Source organism: Sus scrofa, chromosome 11, assembly GCF_054392235.1.
Source record: "Sus scrofa isolate SSC_HxYL_T2T_F1_AM1 chromosome 11, Sscrofa_HxYL_maternal_Yorkshire_Landrace_v2.0, whole genome shotgun sequence".
Taxonomy (NCBI): domain Eukaryota; kingdom Metazoa; phylum Chordata; class Mammalia; order Artiodactyla; family Suidae; genus Sus; species Sus scrofa.
The window spans coordinates 72,469,681-72,492,571 of NC_139393.1; the positions used below are offsets into that span (position 1 = coordinate 72,469,681).

The 22,891-nt window shown below is 38.8% G+C and overlaps 1 protein-coding gene across 5 annotated transcripts in view; it reads left to right on the plus strand.

Annotated features, from left to right (window-relative positions):
* DNAJC3 (DnaJ heat shock protein family (Hsp40) member C3) overlaps positions 1-22,891 on the plus strand; it is a 79,577-nt gene that overhangs the window by 25,388 nt on the left and 31,298 nt on the right. For 4 of the 5 annotated variants that reach the window (XR_014818789.1, XR_014818788.1, XR_014818790.1 and 1 more), the window contains 3 exon segments: positions 1,169-1,279; positions 17,681-17,805; positions 19,867-19,941. Coding sequence is in view for 2 of the 5 variants with exons in the window: in NM_001190184.1 (NP_001177113.1) it covers positions 1,169-1,279; positions 17,681-17,805; positions 19,867-19,941 (311 nt within the window). In the remaining 3 variants the exon portion in view is untranslated. 5 annotated transcript variants of the gene reach the window in all.

The window sequence follows — 22,891 nt, forward strand, 5'->3', positions numbered from 1 at the left end:
GTTCAGACCTCATTGGAGACATGCACCCTAGGTTTGCTGAGTTGCCAGGGCTAGAGCTGGTCCACAGCACCTGGGAAGCAAGAAACCACCTTCTCAGGTGCAGGGGAGGCCTGTGTGCCTGGGGAATCGGGGTGCTGCTGTGGCCGTGAAGCCTGGAGATCCGTGGTGTCCTTGCTTGAAGTGGTGTGTGACCAGGGCTCCGGGTGGCTGAGGAACTGGGCCGCTGGGCGTGTGGCTAGGACAGGGCCCCCCTGGATGTGTTCCCCCTGCACACCGCGTGGCAGGGGCCAGAGAAAAGGCGGCAAGGGAACCAGGAGGCGGCCTTCCTGCAGTGCCCCTTCCGCACCCTTGACTGGCAGAGCGCAGCCCTGTGCTGAGTGTAACGAGCAATGCTTCACCGCTGCTGTCTAGCAGGTACTGAGCCAAGTACTGAGGGGTGAACTCAGAGCCCAGAGGCGGCTCCTTGGTTGATCACAGAGTCAGATCAGGTTCCTCTACTCACACTTCCTCACGAGCTTCCCATTTTGCCAAGAGTGAAACCAAAGCTGTGCATAATTGGGCCTCTCCCACTTCTTCAAGTAAGGCCTTGCTCAGAGGCCAGTGTCTCTGTGAGGCCCACCCTTGCCCCCCCTTATTTGATACCAAAAGGCCCACCACTCCCGCCCCTCCTGCAGCTCTACTTTTCACCTCCTGCACTCAGTGATTCTCTCCTGCCACAGTGACAGGTTTTGTGTTTGCTTTGCTCACTTATCTTTGCCGTCTATCTAGAACAATGCCTAGTGCACTGGGGATGTTTGGTAATTATGTTGTCCTTGAATATCACAGTGGACTCTAGTATTCATTAAAGTGAAGTTCTAATTTTGTTGTTGAACAACAAATTGTAAGTGTTTTTATAAGCTGTATTATGCAATTTTCCTTGTATTTTGTAGACTGGGTACATTTTTTTGACTAGGTCAATAAGGGTGTATTTTTGGGTGGTTTATGCTCCAAAAAGTGAAACACCATCTGTGCTTTATTGTTAGTTTCTCCAGGTCACTTTTCGGCTTCTGTGACTTTTCCCATCTGAGCAGATGATGAGGCATTTATACTATATTTTAAACATTTTATTCTTTAGAATTAAATCTTGTTTTGTAGAAGGTTAATTTATTATTTTTCTATTTGTTTTTAGGTGCTGAATGTGGAGTAAATGCAGATGTTGAGAAACATCTTGAATTAGGCAAGAAACTACTTGCAGCTGGACAGCTAGCTGACGCTTTATCTCAGTTTCATGCTGCAGTAGGTTTGTATCTTGGAACCAAAACACTCAGTGGCCCCAATCTTAGTGAATTCTGCTTTATAGCCCCTTTTTTGGGTAACATTTAAAATAAGTATTATTTAATGTTTAAAGAAAATATTTTAAAATATTTATAGGATTCTGGGTGAAATAGGCTAAGAAAATAAGTGCACAACATTTGAATACATATGGATCTAACATAAGAGGATTTTTCATGTGACAAAGATAACTATATGCAACAAGAATAATTCAAGGAGTTCCTGTCGTGGCGCAGTGGTTAACGAATCCGACTAGGAACCATGAGGTTGCGGGTTCGGTCCCTGCCCTTGCTCAGTGGGTTAACGATCCGGCGTTGCCTTGAGCTGTGGTGTAGGTTGCAGACGTGGCTCGGATCCCGCGTTGCTGTGGCTCTGGCATGGGCTACAGCTCCGATTGGACCCCTAGCCTGGGAACCTCCATATGCCGCGGGAGCAGCCCAAAGAAATAGCAAAAAGACAAAAAAAAAAAAAAAAAGAATAATTCAAGATAATTTTGACAGAACATTTTTCTCAGTGTATTTTAGTCATCCCTAGATATCGGCAGAGGATTGATTCTAGGACCACTTCAGATACCAGAATCTTCAGATACTCAAATCCCTTCTATAAAATGGTGTGGTATTTGCATGTGACTTACACACATCCTCCTGTATACTTGAAATCATCTCTAGATTACTTGTGATACATAATGCAGTGCAAATACTATATAAATAGTTGTAAATACAACATAAATGCTGTATAAATACTTGTGAAGCAAATTTTTTTCCCAGATATTTTCTATTTGTGGTTGCGGAACTTGCTCGTATGGAGGGCTGACTGTATTTATTGTTCTGCTTTCTTAAACAGATTTCACTGAATATAGTTAATTTTCTTGATGATTTGAGATCATCCATATAATAGTTACTTCGAGGTCCTTGGGGGATCCTGCAGCTCACTGCCTGTTCATCGTTGGTCAAACACCCTCTACTCCTTAGACTGTTACTTGTTATTTCTCACTTTTCTGTCTGTAGCATCAACTATCTTTGCAGTGTTTAATCTGTTGGGACTGTGAGAAACAAGTGGACAACAATAAATAGGTTGTGAGTGAGGTTTTAAAGGGTTTTCTTGTGAGTCACTGCATAAACTTTTGTGCTAAAGCTTTTTGATATCGATATTTCTGATTCCTTTTTTTATTTACTTATATATTCTTACCTTTATTTAGAATGGTTAGGAGTGACAGTCAACCTGAAGAATAATGAGTGATGTATTTTTAATAAGATACACTTCTGCTCATCAGAGGAATTTTCCTATTGTAATTTACTATATAAACAAAAAGTAGTAAGGTGTTGGTTTGATGATATTTTTCTTCATGCTTTTTCTTGAATTTAGATTTTTATTACTGGTGATGGTAGATCTCTGGAATAATAGGAAACTTAGATTTTAATCTTGGCTTTGTCACTTGATGATCCTGTGACGTTGGTTAAGTTATGTAAGAAAATGTAGGCTTAAAGAAGTGACGCACATATACCCAGCAGTTTTCACTGTGCTACCCAAAAAGGACTTTTTCTGAAGATTAGGTGAGAGAAATGTTGACAAAGATTTTTTTTTAATTTTTAATTTTTTAAATTGAAGTATAGTTGATTTACAGTGTTGTGTTTCTGCTGTACAGCAAAGTGATTCAGATATATATATATATATATATATATATATCTATAAAACAGGGTATTGAATATCGTTCCCTGTGTTACGCAATAGGACCTTGTTGTTTGTCCATTCTATATATACTAGTTTGTGTCTGCTAGTCCCAGACTCCCAACCCAACTCTTCCCAGACCCCTCCCCCTTGGCAGCCTCAGGTTGGTTCTCTGTGTCTATGATTCTGTTTCTGTTTTGTAGATAAGTTCATTTGTGTCATATTTTAGATTCCTCCTGTAAGTGAGATCCTATGGTATTTGTCTTTTTCTGATGTAGCTTCACTTACTGTGATAATCTAGGGGACAGTGATGCATGTAAGGTATATAGAAATACAGTGTCTGAAAATTAAGACTTTTCTGCAAAGAGGAGTTCCCGTCCTGGCGCAATGGTTAGCGAATCTGACTAGGAACCATGAGGTTGCGGGTTCGGTCCCTGCCCTTGCTCAGTGGGTTAACGATCTGGCGTTGCCGTGAACTGTGGTGTAGGTTGCAGATGAGGCTCAGATCCTGCGTTGCTGTGGCTGTGGTGTAGGCTGGTGGCTACGGCTCCAATTAGACCCCTAGCCTGGGAACCTCCATATGCCGCCGGAGCGGCCCAAGAAATAGCAAAAAAAAAAAAAAAAGACAAAAACAAACAAACAAACAAAAAAGACTTTTCTGAAAAGAGATTCAGTATGTTAATAGGGTTTTCTTAACTATGTGGAGTTTCTAAGACAAAGGTTTTTTTTTATTTTAATGGCTGGTTTACCTTGGAAGGTTGTAGTTAATTGGCATGATAGTTTGCAATAATTACGTTTCACGAGAGACCATCTACTGTGTGACCAGGTCATTCCTAAGTCCACCCTTTCTTTGGTGATTTGAGTTGTCTTCAATGCTCCAGCACATTATTGTCTTAGATAAATCATGTCTTAAAAAAAAATTGATTCTTCCTCGCTACCACAAGAATATTTGCAGAAACATATACTAACTACTTATTTTATCCTCTATTATTTGCTTTCTTTAATCTCACAAATCAGTAGGAACATTAAAGGCTATGGCATATTGGTAATGTAGTTTAAAATGACTGCCTGTTTTTCTTTAGCTTCACTCACATACAAGAATTCTAGAGATAGCGCTTCCCCCAAATACCCCCCCAGAATACATATATATATATTTTTTTGTCTTTTGTCCTTTTAGGGCTGCACCAGTGGTATATGGAGGTTCCCAGGCTAGGTGTCTAATTGGAGCTGTTGCTGCTGGCCTACACCAGAGCCACAGCAATGCCAGCTCTGAGCTGCATCTGCGACCTACAGCACAGCTCACGGCAACACTGGATCCTTAACTCACTGAGTGAGGCCAGGATTCTAACCCGCAACCTCATGGTTCCTAGTCGGATTCGTTTCCACTGTGCCACTGTAGGAACTCCCCCTCCTCCCAGAATATTATTGTCTGTATTTTATCACAAAATCAGCTAACACATGGTAATTTATTTTGTGAAATTCGGTAAATGGAGCACTGCTGGCGCGTTAAGAATTTGAACAGCAGTGTCCTTTTGTTCATCATAATTTGATAAGTAGCAGTGATTCTCAAATGTCGCACTTACCATACTTTGAGGAAGACCTGTGTAGTTTGAGATGTTTATCATTTTAGTTTATGTAAAACACTGATGGTTTATACCTAACTGTAGAGAGTAGAGTTTAAATTGTAGTTGATGGGAATATACAGTAGGTGATGATGGGTGATGTGGTGTCATGGCCTGTTGAATCTCCTGTGAGATGTGTGTTCATCGGAAAAGAATTGTAGAAGCTTCATTTCAGTTGTCTCATTTACCAAACATCACATTTTGTGTGGCCATGTTTACTGTTTCAGGTAACCCAGTAAGTTAGTCGGATTCTAACAGTGAATTAGTCTCGGTCTCCTGACTTCTGGATTAGCAAGTTACGTAGTTACTGCTGTAGATCAAAGAGCTGCACCACTGTAAAATGTACAATGATCTCTCCTGGTAAAATGTCATCCATATTTTTGTATGTAGCTTTAAACTGACTATATAAAATACTCATTAAATGTTTACACTTCCCAACTGCTGGATTTTGTTTGGTACTTTATTTAACTTTTCCTGTGATTAGAAATTGATGTTAGGAAGTCCCTGTGCGGCACTGTGGGTTAAGGACCTGGTGTTGCCGCAGCTGTGGTGTAAGCCACAGCTGCAGAGCAAGTTCCATCCCTGGCCCAGGAACTGCCACGTGCCATGGGTGCAGCCCAAAATATAAATAAATAAAATAAAAATTGTGCGCATCTTATCAAAAACCATGTTAAAAAAATTGATGTTAGAGTTTGCAATAAAACTTGGCTAGTGGTGTTGGGAGTATCAGTGAATCAATTTTTATTATAATGTTATATCTGACATTTATGATTGTGACATCCTTCTATTTTTGTTTTTGAAAAATTAGTTATATTTTGAAGATTCCTTAGGCCTGGTTTGTTGTTTTATTACATTTTTTATGTTTATTTATTAAAACTCAATAGCAATACAGGTAATTGTTTCCGTGTTGTGGTACAGATCACTTGGTGATTTGGCTTGAAAACTTTTTGCATCTGGCCCATAAATATTTTTTGGCAGGAGTTTTAAGATTGGAAACTGAGAAATAGTCCCAATCTGTTGTAAACAGTGTGATTTAAGGAAGAGTGTTGGTATCACTTTCTGAATAGTCTTCTGATACAGTTGCATCTTTTTGGTTATTTTTCCTTTTTTAAATTATAGTTGATTTTTGGTGTGCCAATTTCTATTGTACAGTAAAGTGACTCAGTTATACATATATGTGCATTCTTTTTTTATATTCTTTCCTATCATGGTCTATCCAGGAGACTGGATATAGTTCCCTGTGCTATACCTTAGGACTTTTTCTTTTCTTTCTTTTTCTTATTCTTTTTTTCCCCCCTTTTTTGGCTGCCCACTGCATATGGAGGTTGCAGGCCAGGGATCAGATCTGGGCTGCAATTTCAGTCTATACCTCAGCTGGGCAATGCCAGATCCTTTAACCGCACTGTGCCAGGCCTGGGATTGAACCTTCGTCCTGGATAGAGACACCGTTGATCCCATTGCGCTACAGCAGGAACTCCTGTTTTTTATCCTTTCTAAATGTAATAGTTTGCATCTGCTAACCCCAAACTCCCAGTTCATCCCTCTACCTCCCCCCTCCCCTTGGCAACTACAAGTCCCTTCTCTATGTCTGTGCTTCTGTTTCTGTTTTGTAGATAAGTTTGTATCACGAATGGATGTTGGATTTTGTCCAGTGCTTTTTCTGCATCTGTTGAGATGATCATGTGGTTTTTGATTTTTGTTAATGTGGTGTATTGCAGTGATTGACCTGCGTATGTTGAACCATCCTTGTGAACTTGGGATAAATCCCACTTGGTCGTGGTGTATGATCTTTTTTATGTTTGGATTTGGTTTGCTAGAATTTTGTTTAGAATTTTTGCATTTATATTCATCAAAGATATTGGCCTATAATTTTCTTTTTTTGGTGATATCTTTGTCTGGTTTTGGTATTAGGGTGATGGTGGCTTCATAGAGTGTCTCTGGGAGTGTTCCCTCCTCTTCAGTCTTTTGGAAGAGTTTAAGAATGATTGGTAGGGAGTTCCCGTCGTGGCGCAGTGGTAAACGAATCCGACTAGGAACCATGAGGTTGCGGGTTCGGTCCCTGCCTCTGCTCAGTGGGTTAATGATCCGGCGTTGCCGTGAGCTGTGGTGTAGGTTGCAGACGCGGCTCGGATCCCGCGTTGCTGTGGCTCTGGCGTAGGCTGGTAGCTACAGCTCCGATTCGACCCCTAGCCTGGGAACCTCCATATGCCGCGGGAGCGGCCCAAGAAATAGCAACAACAGCAACAACAACTAAAAAGACAAAAGACAAAAAAAATAAATAAAAAAAAAATAAAGTCCTTTTAAAAAAAAAAAAAAAAAAAGAATGATTGGTACAAGTTCTTTGTATGTTGGTAGAATTTGCCTGTGAAGCCATCTGGTCCTGGATTTTTGTTTGTAGGGAGGTTTTTTTTTAATTTTTAATTTTTTAAAAATGATTTTTATTTTTTCCATTAAGCTGGTTTACAGTGTTCTGTTAATTTTCTACTGTACAGCAAAGTGACCCAGCCACACATACATATATACATTCTTTTTCTCACATTTTCCTCCATCATGCTCCATCATAAGCAACTAGATACAGTTCCCAGTGCTATACAGTAGTTTCTCATTGCTTATCCATTCCAAAGGCAATAGTTTGCATCTATTAACCCCAATTTTGATTTTATTAGAGATTCTATTTCACTTCTAGTGATTAGTCTGTTCAAGTTATCTATTTCTCTTTGATTTAATTATTTCACTGTTACAAAGTAGTTGTACACAAGTTTTGTTAGAGATTTATCATCAGAGCAGATCACAGAGCAGGTGTGAGGTTTCTCTGCTTCTTCATTCCTGCAGCACATGGTCTTATGGAGATAATTTTATGAATCCTAGGGTCTGAAAGCACTGCTTTGGTAGATCTTACGAAATGTCTTATGTGCATCTGGCATGAATAAATGTCTTAAGTGGTGGGTTAAATGGTGGGCATGAATGAAATGATAGGTTTCGCCATTTCTTGGAAAGAAAACCAAGATCACACTTACATAATTATGTTAAATCAAAAAAAAAAAAAATCCATGGCCGCGTTCATTTGGTACCTAAACATATCATGGTGCTTTCTCATTGCAGCTTCACTTGTGTAATGAGGATGGATATTACTACTCCCATTTACACAAAAGTAAACAGAGTATTCTAGTGACTTTCCAAAGGTCACATTCTCATCAGGAGATTGTGAACTTCTTAAGCATAGATACTACCTTATTATTGTTATTACTATTATTATTTTAATCTCTGGTGATGCTCAGTAAAAGTCTGAATGAATGAAGGGTAGAGTTGCGTTAGCTGGGAGCTTATTTTATACCTAAAGGTTTGTATCTCTTAATCTCCTACCCCTATATTGCCCCTACCCCTTTCCTGTCTCCACTTGGTAACCACTAGTTTGTTTTTTGTAACTGTGAGTCTGCTTTTTTTTGTTGTATTCCCTAGGTTTTTTTGGTATTTTTTTAAAATTCCACAAATAAGTGATATCATATAGTATTTGTCTTTGTCTGACTTATTTCACTTAGCCTAATGCCTTCCAAGTCCATCCATATTGCTACAAATGGCAAAATTTCATTCTTTTTTGTGGCTAGTAATATTCCTTGGTATGTATATCTTGGTAATCAGCTATCATTTCTTTTGGATAGATATGTTCAAAAGAGGAATTGGTGTTCACATAGTAATTCTGTGTTTAGCTTTTTGTTTTCTCTTTTTTTTGGCTGTACCCATGGCATACTGAAGTTCCTGGGCCAGGGATTGAATCCAGGCCACAGCTGCAACCTGTGCCACAGCGGCGGCAATGCCAGATTCTTAACCAGCTGTGCCCCAGCAGGAACTCCTGTGTTTAGATTTTAAGGAACCTCCATACTATTTTTCCAGCAGCCGTACCCTTTTGCATTCCCTGCAGCAGTTGCGCAAGGACTCCTTTTTCTCCACACCCTCCTTTCTTCCTCCCTGCCTTCCTCCTCCCTCTCTCTATTATTCTCTTTTCTTTCCCTCTTTCTTTCTCCCCCTTCTTTCTATCCTGATTGGTGTGAAGTAGTATCTCAACGTGGTTTTGATGTGCATTTTCCTAATGGTTAGTGGTGTTGAGCATTGTTTCCTGTGCTTATTAGCCATTTGCATATCGTCTTTCTGGTGTTGTTTCATAGACTGTTCTCTCCTCTTGCGTCATCCTCCCGCAGCAGTACTTCAGGTAGTTTTCAATGCCTTTAACAACTGTTCAAAACCATAACTTTGAATGATTATATACTATCCTGCCATATAGGTTCCCATATTGTGATGTTTTCCAAATGTTTTGGGGGTAGAACTTTTAGGGAGTTTTAGTTGTAAATCTTATGGTAATAAATGTCTGTGTGCATATTTATTTATTTTTAATAGACGGCTGGATTTGGTCAAGATAGTTTTTAAGACTCTTCTTTGAGATATATATATGTATATATATATAAATCAATATATATAAATTGCTGTCTAGCAGCATTGTTCAACAGCATGAGGTTTACTTTTTTTATTTTTTAAAAAACTACAAGCTTTATTGATATATAATTGACAGATAAAATTGTAAGATATTTAAGCTGTACAACTTGATGGTCTGATACATGAATTAATACATCAATCACCTCACATATTTACCTTCCCTCCCTCCCTTCCTTCCTTCCATCTTTCTTGTCATGTTCTCTGCATGTATAGGAGGCATAACTTTGCTCTACATTCAAAGTACTCTGCACTTTGAGGGCTCCAGGCTGGCGGACAACTGCTGTGTCTGGCAGGAAACATTGAAGAAGGAGCCTGTAACCCACAACCAAGGAGGCTTCCGCATGGCCTCATTAGTGGGTCTCACTACTTTTCTTTGCTCTCCTCCTTGACTGACCTGACCATGGACCATGATCCATTATCTGTAATTCCAAAATTCAGTGATCTCTGAAAACCAGAAGTTTTCATAAGTTTGCCATCAAAACTCATTAGGCAGCAAAACTAGACCCGAGGCTATGTATAGTCTTTATTTAACCTATTAATGTGACTTTCCGTTTCATAACTGTGAAAGAATAATGTGTTTCTAACACCTACCAGGGGTGTTATATACCATATATTCACCATATTCTCTGTCAAAAATACCCCAAATTAGGAATTTTAGAAAATGTCAAACCCTAAGGGTTTTGTACTGGGAATTTTGGACATATTATATATTTATATATATCCTTTCTTCCTTGGTGTCTCATTCTTTATTTTATTTTTTTATTGCTATTTCCCCAGTACAATTATTTTTCTACTGTACAGCATGGGGACCCAGTTATACATACATGTACACATTCTTTTTTCTCCCATTATCATGCTCTGTCATAAGTGACTAGACATAGTTCCCAGTGCTACACAGCAGGATCTCATTGCTAATACATTCCAAAAGCAGTAGTTTGCATCCATTAACCCCAAGCTCCCAATCCATCCCAATCCCTTCCCCTCCCCCAGGCAACCACAAGTCCATTCTCCAAGTCCATGATTTTCTTTTCTGTGGAAAGGTTCATTTGTGCCATATATTAGATTCCAGATAAAAGTTATATTATATGGTATTTGTCTTTCTCTTTCTGATTTACTTCACTCAGGATGAGAGTCTCTAGTTCCATCCATGTTGCTGCAAATGGCATTATTTTGTTCTTTTTTATGGCTGAATAGTATTCCATTGTGTAGATATACACCACATTTTCCTAATCCAATCATCTGTCAATGGACATTTAGGTTGTTTCCAGCTCTTGTCTATCATGAATAGAGCTGCAATGAACATGCGGATGCATGTGTCTTTTTTAAGGAAAGGTTTGTCCAGCTATGTGCCCAAGAGTGGGGTTGCTGGGTCATAGGGTAGTTCTATGTATAGTTTTCTAAGGTACTTCCATACTGATCTCCAAAGTGGTTGTACCAGCTTACATTCCCAGCAACAGTGCAGGAGGGTTCCCTTTTCTCCACACCCGCTCCAGCATTTGTTATTTGTGGACTTATGAATGATGGACTTAAGTTCTGACTGGTGTGAGGTGGTATCTCATGGTAGTTTTTATTTGCATTGCTCTAATAATCAGGGATGTTGAGCATTGTTTCATGTGCTTGTTGGCCATCTGTATATCTTCTTTGAAGAAATGTCTATTCAGGTCTTTTGCCCATTTTTCCATTGGGTTGTTGGCTTTTTTGCTGTTGAGTTGTATAAGTTGCTTGTATATTCTAGAGATTAAGCCCTTGTCCGTTGTATCATTTGAAACTATTTTCTCCCATTCTGTAAGTTGTTTTTTCATTTTCATTTTGGTTTCCTTTGCTGTGCAAAAGCTTTTCAGTTTGATTAGGTCCCATTGGTTTATTTTTGCTCTTATTTCTGCTGCTTTGGGAGACTGACATGAGAAAACATTTATAAGGTTGATGTCAGAGAATGTTTTGCCTATATTCTCTTCCAGAGTTTGATGATGTCTTGTCTTATATTTAAGTCTTTCAGCCATTTTGAGTTGATTTTCGTGCATGGTGTGAGGGTGTGTTCTAGTTTCAGTGATTTGCATGTAGCTGTCCAGGTTTCCCAGCAATTCTTGCTGAAAAGACTGTCTTTTTCCCATTTTATGTTCTTGCCTCCTTTGTAAAAGATTAACTGACTATAGGTGTCTGGGTTTATTTCTGGGTTCTCTATTTTGTTCCATTGGTCTGTCTGTTTTGGATCCAGTACCATACTGTCTTGATGACGTGGCTTTGTAATATTGCCTGAAGTCTGAGAGAGTGATGCCTCCTGCTTGGTTTTTATTCTTCAGAATTGCTTTGGTGATTTTTGGTCTTTTGTGGTTCCATATAAATTTTTGGCTTGTTTGTTCTAGTTCTGTGAGAAATGTCATGGGTAATTTGATAGGGATTGCATTGAATCTGTAGATTGCTTTGGGTAGTATGGCCATTTTTACAATATTAATTTTTCCAGCCCAGGAGCATGGAATATCTTTCCATTTCTTTACATCTTCTTTAATTTCCTTGATGAATGTTTTATATAAGTCTTTCACCTCTTTGGTTAGGTGTATCCCCAGGTATTTGATTTTGTGAGGTGCAATTTTAAAGGGTATTGTATTTTTGTATTCCTTTTCTATTATTTCATTGTTAGTATACAGAAATGCGACTGATTTGTGAATGTTAATTTTATATCCTTCTACTTTGCTGAATTTGTTGATCAGTTCAAGTGGTTTTGGGTTGAGTCCTTAGAGTTTTCTATGTATAGTATCATGACATCTGCATACAGTGACAGTTTTACCTCTTCTCTTCCTATTTGGATGCCTTTTATTTCTTTTGTTTGTCTGATTGCTATGGCTTGGACTTCCAAAACTATGTTGAATAACAGTGGTGAGAGTGGGTATCCCTGTCTTCTTCCAGATTTTAGTGGGAAGGCTTTCAGCTTTCCTCCCTTGAGCATTATATTTGCTGTGGGTATGTCATAAATGGCTTTGATTATGTTGAGGAATGTTCCCTCTATACCCACTGTGGTAAGAGTTCTTATCATGATTGGATGTTGGACTTTGTCAAATGCTTTCTCTGCATCTATTGAGATGATCATGTGGTTTTTGACTTTTCTTTTGTTATTGTGGTGTATGATGTAGATTGATTTGCAAATGTTGAACCATCCTTGTGAACCTGGGATGAATCCCACCTCATCATGGTGTATGATCTTTTTGATATGTTTTTGGATTTGGTTGGCTAAAATTCTGTTCAGAATTTTTGCGTCTATATTCATCAAAGATATTGGCCTATAGTTTTCTTTTTTGGTGATTTCTTTGTCTGGTTTTGGCATTAGGGTGATGGTGGCATCATAGAATGTCTTTGGGAGTGTTCCTTCTCCTTCAGCCTTTTGAAAAAGTTTAAGGAGGATGGGTATAAGTTCCTCTTTGTATGTTTGGTAGAATTCGCCTGTGAAGCCTTCTGGTCCTGGACTTTTGTTTGTCGGGAGTTTTTTTTATGATATTAAATTTCATGTCTAGTGATTGGTCTGTTCAGTTGATATATTTCTTCTTGATTCAGTTTTGGTAGGCTGTAAGTCTCTAGAAAGTAGTCCAGTTCTTCTAGGTTGTCAAATTTGTTGGCATATAATTGTTGATAGTATTCTCTTATGGTTTTTTTTTTTTTTTTGTATTTCTGTAGTATCAATTGTGGCCTCTCCTTTTTCATTTATATTTTGTTGATTTGGGTTTTTTCTCTCTTCTTCTTGGTGAGTCTAGCCAGAGGTTGTCAATTTTGTTTACCTTTTCAAAGAACCAGCTTTTGGTTTTATTGATTCTTTTCTGTTGTTTTTTTGAATCTCTATTTTATTGATTTACTCTTTGATCTTTATGATTTCCTTCCTCTGCTAACTTTAGTTTTTTTTGTTGTTGTTTTTTTTTTTCTAATTCATTTAGGTGGTGGGTTAAGTTGTCAGTTTGATTTTTCTTCTTTTTTGAGGATGGCCTGTATTGCTACAAACTTCCTTCTGAGCACTGCTTTTGCGGCATCCCATGGATTTTGAGTGGTTGTGTCTTCATTATCATTTGTCTTGAGTTTTTTTTTTTTGTCTTTTTGTCTTTTCTAGCCACCAGCGCCCCCCCCCCCCCGCCCCCGCATATGGAGGTTCCCAGGCTAGGGGTCTAGTTGGAGCTGTAGCTGCTGGGCCTATGCCACAGCCACAGCAATGCAGGATCCGAACCACGTCTGTGACCTACACTACAGCTCACCCAACGCCGGATCCTTAACCCACTGAACGAGGACAGGGATCGAACCCACAACCTCATGGTTCCTAGTCAGGTTCTTTAACCACTGGGCCACCCTGGGACCTCCTTCTTGAGGTATTTTTTAATTTCGTTCTTGATTTCCTCATTGACCCATTGGTTTTTCAGTAGCATGTTGTTTAGTCTCCATGTAGTAGGTTTTTTCTCATTTCTTTTCCTGTGGTTGATTTCTCATTTCATGCCATTGTGGTCAGAGAAGATACTTGAAATAATTTCTATACTCTTAAATTTGTTGAGGTTAGCTTTGTGCCCCAGTATGTGTTCAATTCTTGAGAATGTTCCATGTGCACTTGAGAAGAATGTATATTCTGATTTTTTTGGATGTAATGTGCTGAAAATGTCGATTAAGTCTAACTTTTCTATTGTTTCCTTTAGAGATCCTTTTCTGTCTAGAGGATCTGTCCATTGATGTGAGTGGGGTATTAAAGTCTCCTACTATGATTGTATTCCCATCAATTTCTCCTTTTATGTCTGTTAGTATTTGTTGGAGGTATCTGGGTGCTCCTATTAGGGGCATATATGTTGATGATTGTAATATCCTCTTCTTGAATGGATCCTTTAACCATTAAATAGTATCCTTCTTTGTCTTCCTTTATGGACTTTGTTTTAAAGTCTATTTTGTCTGATGAGTATTGCAACTCCTGCTTTCCTGTCTTGTCCATTGGCCTGAAATATCTTTTCCCATCCTCTCATTTTCTATCTATGTGTGTCCTTTGCCCTAAGGTGAGTTTCTTGTAGGCAGCAGATTGAAGGTTTTTTCTTTTTTATCCAATCTGCCACTCTGTGTCTTTTGATTGGAGCATTCAGTCCACTGACATTTAGGGTGATTGATTATTGATAGATGTTTATTTATTGCCACTTTAAACCTTGTTTTCTAGTTGATTCTATATTTCTCCTTTCTTCTTTTCTTTTGTTGGTTCGATGGTTTGCATTTATTTTATGCTTGAGTACTTTTCTTTTTAGTTTTTGTGAATGTAATGTTCGGTTTTGATTTGTGGTTGCCCTGTGTTTTAAGTAGGTTAACCCTTTCCTATATCTGCTTGCTTTAGCCTGATAGTCATATAGGTTCAAACACAGCATTAAAATTAAAAAAGAATCTATTTTTCTTACTTCCCTTGCCCACATTGTATGATTTTGATGTCTTTTTTTTTAAACATCTTTGTGTTTGGATCTGTATGCTGGCTTATTTAAGTGACTGCTTTCCAATTGTGGTTTCCTCCATCCTGAGTCTTCCTCCTTTTTTTTTTTTTTTTTTTTTTAATTTAGAGAAGCCCTTTTAGTATTTCTTTTAGAATGGGTTTCATCTTGCCCTACTCTTTTAGCTTTTGATTGTTGGATAAATTCTTTATTTCCCCTTCTATTTTAAATGATATTCTTGCTGGATAGAGTATTCTAGGTTGCAGATTTTTTTTCTTTCAGCACTTTAAATATATCTTGCCATTCCCTCCTGGCCTGTAGTGTTTCTGTAGAAAAATCAGCTGATGGCCTTATTGGGGTTCCCTTATAAGTAATGCTTTGCTTTTCTCTTGCTGCCTTTAGAATCCTCTCTTTAACTTTTGCCATTTTTATTATATGTCTTGGTGTGGGCCTGTTGAGGTTCAACTTGTTTGGGGCCCTCTGTGCTTCCTGTATCTTGATATCAGTATCCTTTAGATTTGGAACGTTTTCAGCCATAATTTCTTCAAATATATTTTCAGTCCGCTTTTCTTTCTCTTTTCCTTCTGGAATTATGTGTAGATTGGCCCACTTTGTATTATCCCATAGGTCTCTTATATTGCTTTCATGTTTTTTCATTTGTTTTTCTGTCTGCTGACCTGACTGGGTGATTTCCATTATTCTATCTTCCACGTCACTGATTCATTCCTCCACATTATTCATTCTGCTCTTTATTGCCTTAAGCTCAGTTTGTATCTCTGCGAATGAATTTTCTAGTTTTTCTTGTCTCCTCCTTATATTTTCTAGTTCCTTTCTGAGGGAATCTGCATTACTGTTCATATCCTCTCTTAATTCCTTCAGTATTTTCTCTATCTCCCTTTTGAACTCAAAGTCTGTCAGACTGCAGAGGTCTGTTTCATTGTTGACTGCTTTAGGTGAATTCTCCCATTGCTTTAACTGGGAATGGTTTCTGAGCTTCTTCATCTTGCTTGTGTTTTTTTCTTTGGATTTGGGGAAGCCAAACTGTAGTTTGGCACAGTCCAGGGAGGGCCAGCGAGCAGCTCCCAGCAGGCAGGCAGTGGTGCCTGGAGCTTGGTGGGCTGGTGAGCAGCTCCCTGCAGGCAGGGGGTCCGAGGTGGATGGCAAGTGGCTTCTGGCCCCGTGGGGGTGGGGATGGAGATGGGGGTTTGTGCTGGGAACACTCCGCTCTCTGTGAGCCAGTGGGCATGCATGCATGCTGGGGCACAAGGAGTTTCCTATGGCTGCCCACCCCTCCATCTCTCCCCTCCCCAACACTGGCACCTTGTCTCTCCTGCAGGATCAGACCTTCTCCCGACTTCCCCCTGCCATGCCTTTCCACTCCCCAGCCCTTAGCATACAGCTCCCTCTGCACGCGGTGCACCACTCCCTAGTCCCTTCAGGCTGTATCTGCACCACCAAACCCAGTCCATTCCCAGAAACTGACCTCCGGACCCTAAGTCTCAGCACCCAGCCCCCACCGAAGCGTCTCAGGATGTGGTGTCTGTGCCAGTGGTTCAGATGGTCTGCGCATCTCTCACTCTGCTTCTCAGTTCTCAGCCCTGCTGCTGCGCTTTTCTCAGCCTCTTGGAGTTCCCTCTGACTTGGCCCATCTTCCCATCGGTTAGGTGCTTCCCAGGGTGGGGGTTCCCTTTGTCCTTCACAGCTCCCGCTCGGGAGCGCTAGTCCTGTCCTGATTCCTTTTCTCTCTCTCTCTTTTTCTTTTGTTCCACCCAGTTATGTCAAGAGTTTCTTGCCCTTTTTGGAGGTTTAAGTTCTTCTGCCAGCATTCCGTTGACGGTCCGTGCGAGTCGTTTTACATGTAGATGTGTTTTTTGATGTGTTTGGGGGAGAAGGTGAGCGCCTCCTCTTACTCTTCCGCTGTCTTGCCTCCTCCTCGAGGTTTACTTCTAGTTGAATGTATTCCTACTCCCACTTTGTAGGTGCTGAGCAGGGTGGAATTATTTCAAACACCTTACTCATCCATCTGCTTTCCTTCTTTCAGATACTGTTATCTACTCTAGCCTTGCTCTCTGGTCTCACTCTCCTTTCATTCTCCTTTGTCCTGAGGTCTGTACCCTTATTTCTTCACCGCCATTTTAGTTGGAATTTGGGAGAGAACAGGAGTTGCACATTCAGTGTATCAGTTTTTTTTGGTCTGCACCCATGGCACATGGAGATTCCCAGGCTAGGGGTTGAATCAGAGCTCCAGCTGCCAGCCTACACCACAGTACCTCAGGATCTAAGCTGCTGCTTCAACCTACACCACTCCTCACAGCAATGCCAGATCTTTAACCCACTGAGTGAAGCCAGGGATCAGACCCACATCCTCATGGATACTACTTGGGTTTGTTTTCACTGAGCCACAATGGGAACCTCTAGTATAGTAATTTTAAGTTTATAATTTTCTAAAATCTTGTGAATAATGCAAAAGTCTATGTTCTCAATCAGTATTTCACTTTAGAAAATTTGGACAAACAGAATTGCATTCTTATAAAAGTTAAGGGTTGAATATAGTTAACATTCTAGACCAGAGGTTGGCAGACTTTTTCCCTAAAGGAACAGTTAATAAATATTTTAGGCTTTTCAGTCTCTGTTGTATATTTTTCTATTTTTTGACAACTCTTTAAAAATGTAAAAAAATATTCTTAACGTGAAGTCTCTGGGTTGTTTTTGGCTCAGAGGCTGCAGTTTACTAAACCGCTCTTCTGGATTTATTTGTAGTGATCTGGCTAGGCAAAATGACCCAGTATTGATGAAGAAAATCTTTTCTTAATGCCCCCCCCCCCTTTTGTCTTTTTAGGGCCACAGTTGCAGCATGTGGATGTTCCTACGCTAGGGGTCAAATTGGAGCTGTAGCTGCTGGCCTACACCACAGCCATAGCAACGCAGGATCCGAGTCACATTTGCAGCCTACACCACAGCTCACAGCAACATCGAATCCTTAACCCATTGATCGAGGCCAGGGATCGAACCTGTGTCCTCATGGATGCCAGTCAGATTCGTTTCCACTAAGCCACAACGGGAACTCCATTGTCTTTCTTAATACAGTTGCAAACTCTCATACTTTTCAGGTGATGTGGTTTTTTGAATATGGTACCAAGAGTTAATATTTATTGTTTTAATTTTCAGATGGTGACCCTGATAACTATATTGCTTACTATCGGAGAGCTACTGTCTTTTTAGCAATGGGCAAATCAAAAGCAGCCCTTCCTGACTTAACTAAAGTGATCGAATTGAAGATGGATTTCACTGCAGTAAGTGCATCTAAACTTGCTTTAAAGGAGAATTTAGGGAAACTCGGAAGAGGTAATTTGTTTCTTCAGGTGAGGACTGGCATAGCTGGAGGATAGAGAAGGCCCCTGTGACGTGGTGGACCAGGCAGCAGCAGAAAGTCGGTCCCTGCAATCAAAGGTCTACGGGAAGGAGGAACAGTGGAGCAGGTCCCTGAGGTGATTTTGAGAAGCTTGGCAGTGACGTTAGCTTTGTGGCTTAGAAACCTGTCTGTGTGGAGGATGGAGTGTGTGAGGCTGAGAAATGATTAAGAGGCTGTCAGGTGACTGGTGACAGTTTCAGTTAAGGCTGCAGTGGAGAGAATGAAGAAGAGAGGGTAGCTCAGTTAGGCACTGGTTTTTGATGAGGACACAGTGCTGAATTAGCTAAGAGTTGTCCTCTGAAGCAGCACTCGAGCTTCAGAAGCAGAGGCATTTATGGTCTGATGGGATATCCTGAACACTGGCAGGTCACCTTAATGGCTTAAAATAACAGGGCTAGTTACATTGTTTCAAAATTAATTTGGTAATTCATTTATTGTTTATGTGCTGTTGTAATCCAGAAAGGATTTTAGATGACTGATTAAATATGGGTGAATATTTGTCTTAAAATGTTACTTTTATTAGTATTATTTTAAGATGGAAACCACAAGTGTCAAATTTTTCTCTATTACTTTAGCCAGCTAAGCATAATCTTCCATAAAGGTGAAGGAGCTCATTTCCTAGTATTACAACAGCTATTAGCTAGTTGAAGTGGCTTTCATCTGGCTTTTTATGTGTGTTGATGCATTTAATGGAGGATTAGGGAGATTTTTATGTACCATAAAAATAAAATGTGAATTTTAGTAGAATGTTGATATGTGTGGATTCTGTCTTATGGTAGACATTGCTCACCAGAGAGTTGGTATTCTTGGAAGGGGTGGGATTGTGTGCATTAGAAGAGGAATATCAGATGATTGATGCATGTTGAAAGAAGGAGACATTGTTATTCTGGTTATAGTGGAGTAAAAATGTGCATTAAGAGTTAATAAAAAAACAAAACTTTCTAGAGCTTTGATTGATAAGGTCCCAAATTATACAACTTTCATTATAATGGCAAAAAGTTATCATGATGGCTTAAAGTACTTTTTAAGTGAGATCCAGTTCACTTATCATCAAACCCACCCTTTTTAAAAGTGTATAATTCAGTGGTTACTAGTATATTCGCAAGGATCTGAAAGCATCACCGTTATCTTATTCCAGAACATTTTTATCATCCCCAAAAGAAACCCTATACCCATTAACAATCACTTTTCATTTCTGTCCTAGCCTCTGGCAACCACTTACTTTCTATCTCTAAGGATATGTCTGTCTTGGATATTTCATATAAATGAAATCATAAAATATGTGGCCTTTTGTGTCTGACTGCGTTTGCTTAGCATAACTTTTTTTTTTTTTTTTTGCCTTTTTAGGGCCACACCCATGGCATGTGGAAGTTTCCAGGCTAGGGGTTGAATCGGAGCTGTGGCTGCCTGCCTATACCACAGTGCACAGCAACACCAGATCCTTAACCCACCGAGCAAGGCCAGGAATCAACCCTCATCCTCAGGGATATTAGTTGGGTTCATTACTGCTAAGCCACAACAGGAACTCCTTTTCAAGGTTCATCCATATTGTAAAGTACTATTGTGTCAGTACTTTATTCCTTTTTATCACTGAATAATATTCCATTTTATGGACATATCACATATTGATTTATTAGTTGAATTTGGTTTGTTTCTACTTTTTGGCTATTCTTATGAACATTGATGTATAAGATTTTGTGAGGACACGTTTTCATTTTTTTTTGGCTATAGTAAACAGTATTTTACTGTAAAAAAAAAAAGTAGGAAACATACTTTAGCAACATTTGTACACATTCATTTGTTCCTGGAACTGTTCTCAGGGTACCAAGTCAAAGAGGTAAGGAAAAATTAATATTTCATTGGCTTATTTAGTTTTATTCTTTGTATTTAAAGAAAATTTAGAAATGCATAGTATTCATAATACACTTTTTTTTTTTTCTAGGCAAGATTACAGAGAGGTCACTTATTACTCAAACAAGGAAAACTTGATGAAGCAGAAGATGATTTTAAAAAAGTGGTAAGTTCAGTACAGTTTTTGTTTCTGTGATGATGTTACTTTGAATGAACATAAACTTATTGCTTATATTAAGATATTTATTAATAATAGTACCTGAAAGGGAAAAATCACTTGATTTGTCTATATATGATTCGTAGTCCTTAGACTTGATATTTAGTTGCTGCCATCAAAGAGTCACTTTGCTAGATGGAAGGTAAAGTGTATGGAATAGATAAGTAATCCTAACTCAGTTTATGTGGCTTATATTCTGCTTTGTCCTCCATGAGAATCTAGAAATGTCAGCTGAGCTGTTCTAAATGTTGCCTGAGTGACTTGGGAAACCTTTTATTTGATTTGAAAAGCATAATGAAACAGATTCTGAAAAGGGAATTTTGCAGTCACCCACATGGCTAGTTCACAAAGTGTATTTTGGATGTGTTGAGGGAGATGTTACAGATTACATGTAATTGAAGGCATTATCTCCTGGAAAAGGATTTGAAGAAAGATAACTAGCTAATGCCTTTATGCCCTCATGGGGCTTGTTTTAAGATCTGCTTTTTTGTTCCACATGGCTGTTGTAAATTGTACTGCAGAGAACGTTGGGGTGCATGTATCTTGAGTTAATTTTATATAACCTCTGAGGTTTAGGTCGAGATTTATTTGTTTTGCCTTTGAATGTCCCACTGTTCCAGCACAATATTTGAAAAAGTTTTCCTTCATTCATTGAATAGCTTTTGCACCTTTTAAAGTAATCAATTGTCTGTACTTGCATGGGCATATTTCTGAATTCTCTATTCTATTCTCTTGAGCTATGTGTCTATCCCTCTGCCATGCCTGCAGTCTTTTGATTACCGTAGCTCTGTAGCAAACCTTAATAACAAGTAGACTGAGTCCTTCACACTTTATTCTTCTTTTTTCAGGATCATTTTAGCTATTCTGTGGTCTGTGCTTTTCTATATCAATTTGGAATAAGTTTGTCTATGTCTGCAAAAGAGCCTTGTTGATATTTTGATAGTAATTGCAGTAAACCTATAGGTCCATTTAGGGAGAATCGTCCTCATTATTATGCTGAGTTTTCCAGTCTGCGAACCCTGTCTGCCTCCCCATTTGCTTAGCTCTTTGATTTCTTTCATCAGCATTCGGTAACTTACAAAGTACAGATCCTGTACATGTTTTGTTAAATGTGTACCTGATTATTTCACTATTGGCATGAGTGATTTTAAATAGTACTGAGTTTTTAATTTGTATTTTTCACATTGAATAATTTTTTTGTGATTGTTTCATCAAGAAAGTACTCATCTTGTACTTAATGAGAAAAGTTTTAATGGACATAATAGAGGAGAGACCAAGTTAAATGTTACCACTGTAGAAGTCATTTTTAAAATATATGTAACGTCAATTTTGTTGTAAGAATAAATTAGATTGGATTTGCTTTAGAGAAAAATACAAGTGCAGAATTCATGCATTTCAGAAGTATTTAATTTTTTTTTTTTTTTTTTTTTGTCTTTTTAGGGCTGCACCCTTGGCATATGGAGGTTCCCAGGCTAGGAGTTGAATTGGAGCTGTAGCTGCAGGCCTACACCACAGCCACAGCAGTGCAGGATCTGAGCTGTGGTCTGTGACCTACACCACAGCTCACACCAACACCAGATCCTTAACCCACTGAGTGAGGCTGGGGATCAAACCCACAACCTCATGGATACCATTCAGACTTGTTACCACTGAGCCATGATGGAAACTCCTTTAGTGTTATGTTTTATTTGAAGTAGATTTACCTGGAATACCTGGATTTAACATTTAGATTAATAACTAGAGGATCTCACATGCGTATCCTTTGTCTGAAAAGTAAGTCAGTGCCTTCTAAGGTTATGAAGGCTGAGAGGGAGACAGGATCAAGAAATGGGATACTGAGATCTTCTCAGTTAACATATGTAACACTGATTTTGAGCTTTTGGAACCTAGATTCTACTGCAAAAATGATACTATAACCAGGTGAAATAACACGGAGATACAAATTTGAAGCCAGTATCTGCAGTGTTCAGTCTTTCTAAATGAAGAGATAAACATGAGAAGTATTCAGAGGGACCATATCTGTTACGTTTACCAAAAGTAAATAAATAGTACTGAGCCTAATGATGGGGCTTCACGGAAGTTTTTTCTGACATATTATACTGTTGCTGTTGCAAATACAAACAGAGCTTTTACTTTAAAAAAAATCTAATAAGTATTATAAAAGGAAAACATTTTTCCCAAAGATACTTACTGGAGTTCTATTTGTTTTGGAAACTTGGAAAATATTTTATCAGCATGATAAAATAATATTCATTGACAAGAATTACTTACATATGGTATTGATTTATAGACTTAGACATACAAAATAAAATCAATTAAAAGGCAAAATAGAAGTTGTGTGTAAATGTTGTTTATAACTGAAGAAAACTGTGCTAAATTGGTATAAGTGGCAGTTATTTAAAGTTAATAGCTTCTTTTGCTTTTGTAAGTTGTATATAACAGATTTTGCAGAAAAAAGAAAAGCTTTGGAATATAGGCAGGAAGCTTGAGTTTTAATCTGACTTTGTCCTTCAGCCATGATTTGCACACCATTCTGGATGCACAGGGCACATTGCTCAGTGATCTGCACATGTATTTTGCTTGATCATTGTTCCATCTCTGGGTGTGGTATATTCTTAGTCTCCTTTTATGCATCCATGGAAATTGGTGTTTAGAGAGCTTTAGTAACTTGCTCAAGCTTATACCACTAGTAAACAGGGAAGTTGTAGTAAAGATTCCAGAACTTGCACTCTTGGACAGGGTACCCTTCCTTTCCATGTAGAAAAAAGAGAAAAAGAGAATCTGATAAATTGGGATGCCCAAGTGCAAGTGGATTCATCAAATTCTCCTTTAAGGCCTTGAAGGCTGTTTTGTCTAATTCTTCCCATGGTATTGGGTCTGGGTTGTTCACATTTAGTAA